The sequence below is a fragment of the Apteryx rowi genome, unplaced genomic scaffold (assembly GCF_003343035.1).
Source record: "Apteryx rowi isolate R43461 unplaced genomic scaffold, aptRow1 scaffold_86, whole genome shotgun sequence".
Taxonomy (NCBI): domain Eukaryota; kingdom Metazoa; phylum Chordata; class Aves; order Apterygiformes; family Apterygidae; genus Apteryx; species Apteryx rowi.
The window spans coordinates 1402038-1413845 of NW_020451160.1; the positions used below are offsets into that span (position 1 = coordinate 1402038).

The window sequence follows — 11808 nt, forward strand, 5'->3', positions numbered from 1 at the left end:
TTCTCTCTCCACCAAAGCTTAGTCCTTGGTGCTCTGGGCTTCAGGCTCTCAGGAGGATCACTGGTTATGGGATGTTTGCTATAGCTTAGAGCCAGCGAGGTCACTCCATGGGAACTGTTCTCACGCCCTTAAGGAAGGGGACAGATATGGCGCACCCTTTTGTGTCTTCTGACCCTTGCCTAAGTTTTGAAGCTAGAGCTATAGCAACACAGCTGCCTTTCCTCTCCTAGAGAGTGTGCTGCTTAAGTGTACTGGTGGCTCCTGATGGTAAAGTGACTTCCTCCTTTTGGTGCTGAGAGTGGGCTGGAGTCCCCAAGCCAGTTGACAGCTGAAATACAGCCTGAATTGTTTTTCTGAAGGACATGAAATATGTGAAGTAGAGAGAGGTTATTTTCCCGTCCCCCCCTCCCCAATCTCCAATCCACTCTGCCATCTACCACTACTTGCACCCTGACTCCATCTCTGTTCAGAGGTGGACAGGGTGAGGTCTCTGTTTGCTTGGAATCTCTCTCATATTTAAGAATGTGATTTGGTGGGGCCAGCCTCTGATTGTACGACACTCATGCCTTGCAGCTGGAACGGGGCATGCTGTGTCCCATGCGCTTGCCTCTTCCCTCCCATGGATCTGCTGGTTCTCACGATCTCTTCCGTCCTCTTTTCTGCTCTGTTTCTTTGTGAGTTCCTCTGGAATTTTCTTTTTGTTTCTTGGTGTTTGGCGTCTGATCTTTGTTCTGTGGAAATCAACTTGCACTGTAAACTATTTGCTTATTTACAGAGAGAAAGATAAAGATTATCTGAAACATGCAGTTGGCTGCTTATTTTTTTCCCAGAAAGGTTTATAATCTTGATGGCTTGTGCCTGGGTGATTTGTGCTACTAGGGGAACATGTGCAGACTTCCTTTGCAATGTGTGAGGTTTTATTTTCTTTAATCAAAAATGAACATTGAACTCTGGAAAATGTGTGAACTGTGTTTTTGGCTCTTTCTGTGCTATGGATAGGAGACATCATCAAAGCCACCTTCCTCAAAGGAAAGAGAAAATAAACTAGATGAAACAGGACCAAGTCTCCTGACCTTGTGAGCTGTGTGCTAAAACCTTTGTGCAGCTGAGACCCATAAAACAGGCACCCTGGCCCTAGGTGAGCTCTGAGAGTGGTTCATGGATGGTAGATGACAAAGGATGGTGAGAGCAAGTGGGCCCCTGGGGTGACATGGCTATGTTGGCTTCAGTAGTCGCAGCTAGCTCACTTCTCACTGAGCATTCAGATTACTGTGCTCAACCCTGCTGTTGATCATGTGGAGTAGCTGTGGCAGGGCAATTTTAATTGCATGCAAACTGTGTGGTGATGGTTTTACCCCTCCTGGATGTTCACAGAAAGTAGACCCAGCCCAAAGCTTGAGTCGTGTAGAACTGGAACCCTCCCTGGTGCATCAGGACCCCATGCTCCTCTTTGGGCTGGAGGACTGCTTCCTTTGTTGTGCATTGTGGTATTTCTTACCTTCATCTGCTGTTTTAGAACTAGGCATTGTTGGGAAAGGACATAGAGGGTTGTGACCACTTACTTGATTTACAGTGGCTGTTTGCAAGAGTTGGAGCTGGTGGGCTTCCCTCCTGTTCATGTTAGTCAGATACTTGGGTAGTTCATCCTGTTCCTACAAAGATCACAAGCAAACTTCTCTCTCGGTACATACTTGTCTGTAGTACTTATGGGACTTCATATTTATACCTCAATGGGAGACCTCCACAATCATCTGTTCAGTGGAGGCTCACTAGCTTTAAGCAGGTTTATACCACAGATAAAACCCAGGTCATTGGTTAGCCCATGAAGTACATCATTCCTTGTCCCCAAGCTGTCAAAAACTAGGGAGAAGGTTTGAGTTCCTGTTTATCATTTGAAAGGGCCAGACCTTGGCATGTATCTGCTTTGGATCCCTTGGTACAAACTGTGAAATGAGAATAATAATTAACTTTATTGGAGCCTAATTTATCCAGCTGTTACTTCTCATGATATATGTCTGTTGACACAGGCCTAAGTGAAAGCATTTATTGGGCAAAGTTCATGCTCATGCTATCATTCTTGCTTTTAGCCTCAGAGGAAGGTGTCCCTCTGTCCTTGTGATTCAACATTCAGGCTAGGATGTGTGTGGTCAGAAGTTTCTAGCTTTCATTACTGTTCCTGTCTTGGGGGAGTTTGCTTCTCTGAGATTGGAGCGGGGAGAAGCCATTGTTAGGCTCTGATCCACACTCCTCCTGGGATTGATTTATGGAGGAACAGAAGCAGTAACATAGATGCATTTTGTTAAGAGTCATGAAGTGTTTTGATAGCAAAAAATGGATTGATTGTAAAACAAGGCCTGCCCTTAGATCTCATATAACCTCTGAACGCAAGAGTGGTGCAAGTCAAAGTCAGCTGACATTGAGTCTGCTCTTTGAGTGTAGAGCAGACCCAGAGATTTCACCAGATATATGTGAGCATTCAATCTGTCTTTATTTCCATTCATCAAGCTCTGTGTTTGAGACCCATAGTCACAAGCCCCCATGTTCTCCCACGTGCTTCCAAAGCAAGCATCTTCTATGGAACAAGTACTAATGGGTCTTTGATCAGGCACCACGCTGTGTATTTTTATTTCTTTATGCTCAGTGTGCCTTGGGAAATGTTTGTGGATGCACTACATTGTGTGCGAACCAGTAGTGGGGAGAAGTGTTGGTGTGGGAGAGATTCACAGTAGATTTGGCAGTAGCTCTTTCTTGAACTAGCTTATGTGCGATGGTAGGACCTTTGCTAGTACGCACTGGTGATAACATCATGCACAAGTAGCATCAAGTAAAGATCAGCCACAGTACTTCTCTAGAGCTTCTCACTCAAGGCTCTCTGAGTGCTTGTAAGGAGAAATCTGTTTACTCTCCTTAAGGTGAGGTAATGGTATTGCTTCCATTATAGAGAACAGGAAAAGATACACTGAACTGGTGAAGGTCTGAAGGCCTGTCCTGCTCTTTGTCGTTGAGAGCTGCAAGTTTTTGGCTCTTCAGTGGTGTCTTGGTCCCTATGGAACTCATCCAAGCTGGTTCCCCAAGTGTTAGCACCAGGAACAAGCAGAAATAAACCTTGTTCTGACCATTACAGCATGCTACCCAATATACTGATCTTTTGGGAAATTAAATGTAAAAAAGTGTATGTTTGGTTCATTTTTGAATGATCGTGGATGTGTGTCCTTCTAGTGTGCCTAGTACTGATAAGTCTTTTCTGTGCTGCAGGATGGCAGATTGGTGAGCAGTGGAGGGGCTGGTGTCTGTGACTGTAGATCTGGAGGTTCAGTGGAGTGTAGGTCAGTCTCTGCTGCTCTTGTTGAAGGTTGCTCTTGTATTCTTTTGTCTGGAAGATTTCAATAGGAGCGGGTAAAGTCCCACTTGCTACCATAGTGTCCGCTGGCAGACTACCACAGAGTACCAATGTGCTTCCTTAGCTCAGTAAAACAGTGTGTGGGTGTTGATTCTGTTGTTTATGGAGAAAAATGGTAATATAAAACATCCTCCTTTTCTTCTGAAACTCATGGAGATGTGTAAGGAGAAGTCAAAGCAGAAGCTGGAAGGAAAAAGCTGAAAACCTTCTATGTGTGTGTCTGCTGCTTACCACATCTTTGTTCAGCCTCATCCTTCTACCCCAGTGTTTGAGGTGAGCAGTCAGCCTAGTTCAGGCTGAGATGTAGACCTCCAGGAGTCCCCCAACAGAGTGCATACGGTAGAACACACCCAGTGGGAGGCCGAAGTTCACAATGGCAAACCAGGTGGAATAGCCGTAAAATAACTTCTCCAGTCCGTTCTCGAACACAGGGTGAGCCCCAAATGTGGGCATGATCCACAGCTAAAGAGGTGTAAGAAAAAAGAGCAGAAGTCAGAGGATGGCAAACTGTCCCTTATCTGCACTCTGATCTCATTGGGGGCTCAAGTGGTTCTAGGAATATCTCAAGAGTATCAAGGGGGCCTCCCTGCTAGAGGAGAGAAGGCAAGTTCCCTAGTTATACTGCTTGCTCTTTGCTAAGTCAAATCCTGTCGTACTCCTGGAAACTTCATGACAGCATCATTCTGCCCCAGCCAGCTTCATTTTTCTATTGCGGACTGGAGTTGTCCAGATTTTCACTGCTGCCTTGGCCAATTTGCTTTCACTGGTTTAAGGCCATGATGAAGATCCATGTAGCTGTAAGATCCCAGAGCCCAGTGTGCTTATGGGTGAGTTTCAGTCCTGGAGACTACTGATTACAAAGACTCACTACTAGTTTCCCATGTTTCTCCAGTTATCTCATGAAACATTTTTAATGAAACCCTTAATGAGTTTGATAATTTCCTCAGAGGTTAAAATCACAGCACAAGAATTTGAGCTGTCTCCTTCCCTGCACCCAGAAAACCTAGCCACGTTTGACTCAGCTTAAAAGAGAGCATTTAGAATCATGGGAGTAGGGCGTTAACAGAAAAACTGGTCTTGACTTGTAATGATGGTCTTACCAGGAGGTTGAAACTTGGTGGGCAAAGGTTGCTTCTCTGGAATGATGGCCCAAAGGAAAGAGGAGAACGGGTCTGTATAGAGCTCAGCCAAGTTTTGATATGGCAGAGAGAACAATACTTACTATGATGTTACACAAAACCAAGAAGAACGAGATCTCCCTTAATGCTTTCCTCTTCCAGCTCAGGTGAGAGTAGGTATGGATGTATGACAGAGAAACTCTCCGGATCTCCTGTCCCAGCTCCAGCACGCTCACTCGTCTCTGGTTGTGGGCTTCATGATCCCATTCTTCTTTCAACTCTTCCTCTTTTCTGAGAGGTGGCTGTGTGTGCTCCTGTTTGCTCTTTGATGTGGCTGTCTCTTCATGGGAGGGCTCTGAACCCACTGCATGCTGCCCAGCATGTCCAGTGTGTCTGGCCTCAATTGCTTCTGCAAATGGCTGCCTGTGGAGCCCGTCAATAATGAAGACGTTTTGGGTGATGTGCTGAAAGATGAGGAGGACTGAATAGGATAGGATGAGGCTGTTCAACAGGTCCCTGGGGTCGGTGGCCACAATCGCGACAATGGAGAAGTAGGACATGCCGATTTGGCCAAGGGCTGCCCCCATTAGCAGGATCACGTCCAGGCTACGGGTTGGGTTCTTCAGTGTGTCCAGGTCTCTTTTTTCTAAGGCATGGATGATTGTCCCAATCACTGCAGCAACACTCATCAGCGGCAGGAGCACAATGTAGTAGGAGTAATACATCACAAAGATCTGGCGGCTGGGTGCTGAGCCAGTGGCCTGAATCTGGTACATCATGAAGACGCAGATCCCGATGATCACAGCAGCAGCACCCAGCAGTGGTCCAAAGACCACACCCTGGAGCTTGAATTTGGGTTTAATGTGAGAGGCATGGTGGTGGCTGATGCGTCTCCCCACGTTCTTCCACATGACATACAGCATGGAGCAGCAGACAAGGCAGTACTCAGTGTTGAAAGGGTAGAGCAGGATGTAGCCCTTCTGGAAGACCTCGCAGGCAGTTGTGTTTGGGCACGTGCACAAGATGGTCTCGTTACCTGGAGTGAGARAAGAGGAAGGCAACAGTTAAAAGGGAGATGGTCTGAATTTCATGGCCATCTTCAGGAGCTCTGTGTGTGCAGGAATAGCATCTGCCTTTATGTATCTCAGAAATGGTGATTGGTAGGAAGTTAAGTGATCAGTCCTCAGTTTTCAAGGCTGTAAGGATTCAAAATAACAGGATTTAGCACATGGCTTGCCCAAAATGCTAAGTATTCCTTCTGGTCAACACCATACATACAACCCTTCTTTCACAGCAGAGCCTCCTCTACCCTTGGAATATTAATTTCCCTTTATCTTTTTCCTTACTCTTAAAAGTAGAGCACAGCAGCTATGTGAGTTTCTCCTAATCTGACAATCTTTTGCTTGCAGTTGATAGGTGAATATAATTGTCATTATGTGAGCAAAAAAGGCTTTTCCTTTCCTAGCCCCTAGTTCTGTGGTTCTATGTAGCAAGTCTTTCCCCTGCAGCACATCTGCTGAAGACAACCTCCATCAATAGGGAAGTTGCAACATTTGGGGGAACTGGTTGAGATATCTGAATCACTGAGACCAAAAACTGTTGTCTCCCCAGAGGTCAACTGTGTCAGCCTAGCACAAATAGGGATGTGTGAAAAAGGAGTCTTGCCTGCAAGTCGCTGCTCCACGTCACGTAGCTGAGACTCAATCTCCTTGTGAATGGAGTCGTTGGTCACCGCCAAGAGCCAGAGRAGGAGGTTAGTGGCTATGGTCAGCATCAGCCCGCATCTGGGAGGAGGGAAAGGCTCTTTCACCATATGTTACCTATGGAGATTGCTTACAACCTGATCATGTGTTCACCTGCTATGCAGTGCTGCCCTCTGTTTCTTGCTTATATGTGCACAGATGCATGCAAGCATAGTGCTTTGTGCCCATTTGGCATATGGCCATTGGCACACAACTTTGCACATGCAAATCCCACTGTGCATGTTCCTATTTGGCCATTTGCAAAGGAGCAGGGCAGGCAACACCAGGCTTGCTAGCAATTGCAAAACTGGYCTAGGCCTGGGTGCAGTTGCTGGAGGGAAGACTGAGACATCTTCCAGCGCCTGATGTGGGACCCAGCAATAGGAATGGGGAGGCCTCCCCCCCGCCCCCATTCCTCAGTCAGTGAATCAGCCCTTGAACCATGCAATGTGAAGGCGTTTGGGGTTGGGAGGAAGTAATAGGCTTTAGCTGTTCAAGGTGCAAGTGAAGACCAGGGGGAGCTGGTGAGCCCAGGTAGATGGAAGGAGGATGGGTCTGGTCAAGTCATAGCCTAGTTTTTGTGTGATGCAGAATATAAAGAGGTTGTGTAAGATCAGGTGAAGACAGGTCTAGCAAGAGGGTTCATGAATAGACAGAAAGGAAAAGTTTCTCTTTAGAGAAGAGTAGAAAGTTTTTTCTTTGCTCCTCATACCTGGTGAGGTTGTGCTGGACTTGAATGCAGTCCTTAGAGCGATGCCACAGGAAAAGAGCCTGTAAATCAATAGCAATAAAGACATGAGCAGGGTGAAGCTGGTAGCCTGCTGCACTTGTGGTGGAGAGAGACGGGAAGGCAAGAAGGCACGTGTCTGAGTGGGAGCAAACCTGCCTCTGTGTGAACTGTGCAGAGACATGTGTGCACCTGCATTTCAGTGTTGGCACAGGTGTTGGTATCCCTAGGCGACTCTAGCATGTGTATGCCTGTACCTGATGCCAGAGGAAGTCTAGGGGATCTGCTTTTCTCTGTCTTGTTATGCATGAGTGTTTGCTGCTGAGAGGGAACCAGGTTACTTTTCAAATATGGCTTTGGGCCTGGGCAGGAAGGGGGAAAGAGCGTTATTGTCAGAGAGTAACAAGTTGCAAAGAGTGTGAGATATTTCTGTGAGCACATGGTTTTGTGTGGGGGTGTAATTACAAATAGAGAAAGGCTGAATCTATGTAGGGAGACTGGTGCAAAGATATCTCTTTGGCCTAATCTATGAATTTCCTCTCATCTCTCCCTACTTTAATGTTGTGGAACTCCCCTAGATCCAACAGTACATCAGGTATTGCTAGAGATATTTATTTCAAAATCTTATTTCTTTGATATTTGAAATGGTACTTATGTCTTTGCTTGTGAGARAGCCTCCCATGCACCCACTTCCACACTTGCTCCCACCCTGTGGGCTCCTGGTGATAGGACAGAAAGAACAAGCAGACTCCCAGAAGGGTAACGTGCAGTACCTGGGTGCTAACAAAAAGGATTTCGATGCAGGGGAACACAAGCTGCACGTGGGATTTGCACTGGATGTGAACCACACTGTAGCCAATCTCAAACACGTTCAGGAGGACACTGAAAGCACCGAAGAGCAGTAGTGATCCTGGGCAAACAACAAAAGCACCAGTAAATAAGCAAAGACATGTCTGTGGAGCATCTGATCCCAGCTTGGGTTTGGAGACTTTGTGTCTCTTGGATTTGGGAGGAGCTGGAGGCCTTCCAGTTTGGAAGTCTCACGATTTTGAGAGAAGGTGAGAAAGGAGAGCCTGATTCCTGAACTTGGTTTGGTGCTTTGGCTGATTTAAGTTGTTGAGATGGTGTAAGTCACTTCCCTGTGCTTAGATACAGTGTAGGAAGAGGGTTTTCAGCCTTTTCTGTGCAATCTGGGGTGATGGAGGAAAGCTAACAGCAGGTGGTGGTTTCTGCCTTGCTGGAAGAGATCAGAAATGAATGCAGGCCTGGCTGAAGGTCTCAGTGGCACCAGTCTGCAGAAGATGAGGCCCTTCTTATGTTGCTCTGTTTGTGTTTTGGCACCTCTCTGCAGCTTTAGGTACTGAGGTCTCTTGCAATTGTCTTCCCCTTAGTTCTCCATGCTTAATTAATAAGACTGTGTGCTAATTAGAAACTCCCTAATAGACTAGAGGCAGGGCAGTTTAGAGAAGCATCATTTCACAAAGTGGGGCAGTTGTGGTGAACACCTGATGGAAGATCTCCAAGGAAAGCCCAGCTGTCACTGGAACTTGAGTCACTGGACAGGAATCTTCCCTTGGAAACAGGACTGCTGTGATGTTAAACAAGGGTGAGGACAGCATGGGGCTGCTGACATCATGGGAGGGTAAATGTGGTGGTTCTTTGCTTGCTTTGCAAAGTGATGGGCTGAGCATGGGATTTGGGGTCACTCTGGCTGCCTTGAACCCACCCTCTGCTCTTGCAGAATGCAGGAGTCCAGGGTTTCTCATCAGCACATTGTGGCTCTTATGTTTCTCTCCTTTTTTTTGTCTGCAGGTTTAAGTATTAGGGAACCTTAGCAAAACAGCACTCCTAGTACTACCCCAACTCTCCCAGTGGTTGATTAAGGTGTGGAGCGTGGAGTTGGTCATTCATAAAACCTTCCCTATGTCTCTCCCGTCAAGCTCAGTTGCTGGGCTGTGGGTGAGAAATGCCTCTGTTGTGCTTTGGGGAGGGATCACAGAGCAAGATTTGCCCTGGAGGCTGAAGGGAAGCCAAGCTCAAGGCCTTGCTGGCTGCTCTGATCCCTCTCTGTGGCATTAGCTATGTCTCTATCTTCCCCCCAGCCTCATAACACAAGCTTGCAGGGACCCTGGGAGATTCCCAATGCCCTAATTACATCTCCTGTGGGTACTAGCTCTTTCAGTAGGGGGGGAAGGATTTCCTCATCTTCCAAGTGCTGGGAGAAAGGGAGAAGGCATGAAATGATATGTAAAAGCAGGACTTACCCCTAAGCCAGATCGGCCCGGCGTGGGAGTCCCGGTGCAGCACTGCGTGTGGTTGCCGGCTGGTGCCCAGCAAGTAGTAGAAAATCCAGCACACACACAAGACCTTGAGGATGGAGAGCAGGATCCAGACATCTGCCAGTGTGATGGCCACATGGTTGAAAATCATGCTGCTGAGGAAGGCGCTGCCCAGAAACACCACGTTCATGGCCAGCAACCCTGAGAAGAGCTGCCCGGCTTTCTGAGACTGCCTGTCCCCCTGCACCAGTGAAGAGCAGTGACGGTACAGCCAGGACTTTTCATAGTGGATTGTGGAGGTGTCTGGTGCAGCTGAAGCTGACCTGTGGTTGCAGTGATGGCAGGGCTTTTGCCTTGAAACTCTGTTGGCCAACATGGCTCGTCTGCCTGGGGGTCACCTGCTGCATTGAACAAAGAGGGGGTTAATAGGTGTAATGATGGTGGGGGACATGCTGAGAGGTTTTGTGCTCTGTTATAAAAGCCACTTTTGTGTGGCGAGTTTGGAGGCCTCAGCCTCCTGCATTTTGGACCTCTTCAGGACTTGCCCTGCACGCAAGGCAAAAATGGTCCTTTCAAKACCTTGCTTGTTTGAGACCTCTCTTGGCTGCTTTGCAGCTTCTTCCCTCTCCAGAAGCTGAATGAGGGGCAAAAGAGGTTGGTGTTGAGCCCAGATTAGGTATTAAAAATGTCCTTCTGGACAGGGTCCCTGCAGGGCACTGAGGAAAGGCCCTTCTGCCCAAATCTGTCCCGAGAAACCTGCATTAAAATGGATATTTGATATCTCTGCCTTGCCCCGCCTGTACTCAGAGCTGTTGGTACCAGAGGTGCCTGAACTGTTCCCATCCGGACCTTCCACGCCTCCTCTGCGTACAGCCCTGCATTCAGGTTTTGTCCTTTTCTTTTGTTGCTGTAAGGATTAGCTGGAAAGGCAGAACAAGCTCAGACCTGCTCTAAAATTCAGAGCTGTTTGATTTTGGGTGATGGGTCTGACTTCTTCCTTGTGTTTCTAGGCTGCGTGATTTACACCATGCTCCTGGGTACGGTCACACAAATTGTGACAGAGCTGGAGAGAGGAAAAAAAGGGTCTCTAAACATTGATCCAAGATTTTGGGAAAAGACCCAGCCTCCCACCCATGAGGGCTGAGAATGGGACAGACTTAACACCTGCCTTGCTTTCTTTTTGTACTTGTAGTGTGGTGTTCGGAAAAGCACAGAGCCGCGAGCGTCCCGGCACAGAAATTTGAGGGATCAGCCCAGATAAAACATCCAGATCCTGGCAACTTTTCTATTCCAACTTTTTGAAAAATCGCAGTAGGACCGTGTTCCCCAGGACAGGAACATCTCCTTGCTYGCATACAGCGATCAGGCAAGACTGGCTTTGCTACAGGTTCAGTATATGGTAAAAGCTGTTTCACTCCAGGGAGCAAGGTGAGCCTGGCTGCAGCGGGGGGCGGCTGGAGTGAAAGCAGACCCCTTTGCAGGAGAGATGCACTAGGGGGAATGGTATGTAGTTGTCTTAAGGCTTTGGGGGAGAAGTTGACTGAGAGGGGACGAATCTCAGTGCTTCCCTCTTCCCTTTGATCTGTGGGGATTCAAATTGCACTTCTGTCAGTGGAGGTGATCCTAAACTCTTCCCCTTCTGGCTCCAAAACTCTCCTGTCCTGGCAGTACAGAAGCAAATGCCCACCCCTCTCTTAGGGCTGTAACCACCCTGCTTTGGGAAGGGAGAGACCATGAAATCAGAAGGATCAGATGGAAACATGTCCGGGCTGCGACAGGAGGTCCCTAAATGCCCAGACAAGGTCGTGTGCGGCAGCCAGCCGTGTTGGACCCAACCCCTCGACCCCGGAGTCAGGAGCTGCTGAGAGCAGCCAAGTCCCAGCTCTTACCTCCGTGCCGCCTCCTGCCGCCTGCTGAGCGGGAGCAGCCGCCGGTGCAGCCTCGTTTACAGCCAGGGCTGAAATTACCCACTCAAAGGCCGCTGGGATGTGTGCGAGTCTCTCTGCGGGACTGAGGCGCTGGCAGAAGCCAGCAGGACTGCTCCCTCCCAAGTGCGGCCTCTGCTCAGAGTCCATTGATTTTTTTTTTTCCACCTTGTTTACTTTGGGTCTATTATTGTCATTATTTTAATTACTCAGTGAGAAGCTCTTAGCTCCGCTGAGGACAGCCAATGGGGAACGGCTCCTTTATACACCTGCTGGGTTGCCCCCGTGTCGATGGCCTTGGCACAGGATGTGCCAACTGGTAAAACCACAAGCCTTGGTGACTAATTTGTGCTGTGGCTCAAGCAAGTTGAAAGCTTATCTAGTGTGGGCTTGTTCTGGGGAGCAGAGCTGGGGGCACTCAGCCAAGCTGCTTTGGCTACAATCCACTTGATTTTGCCACTGCCCTGATTTTAGGTAGTTTCTAAGATGTTTTTCTCAATGTGTGCCCCTACATTGTGCATTTTTGATTTTCCTTTGCCTGGCAAGGGTTGGCCTGGGAGAGACTTTTTGTCCGGAGCCTGAACTGAGTGTCTGTGTTCAGAGCCAGCATTTCTGTG

The 11808-nt window shown here is 48.0% G+C and overlaps 1 protein-coding gene across 1 annotated transcript; it reads right to left on the minus strand.

Annotated features, from left to right (window-relative positions):
- Window positions 1-3691: 3691 nt before the first annotated feature.
- On the minus strand, window positions 3692-9642 carry OTOP3 (otopetrin 3). The gene is made up of 7 exons (XM_026090581.1): window positions 9252-9642; window positions 7761-7897; window positions 6973-7031; window positions 6184-6302; window positions 4917-5554; window positions 4623-4802; window positions 3692-3862 (listed from the first exon to the last, which is right to left on the minus strand). Exons 1-7 carry the CDS (start codon window positions 9640-9642, stop codon window positions 3692-3694), a joined length of 1695 nt encoding a protein of 564 aa, XP_025946366.1.
- Window positions 9643-11808: the final 2166 nt, after the last annotated feature.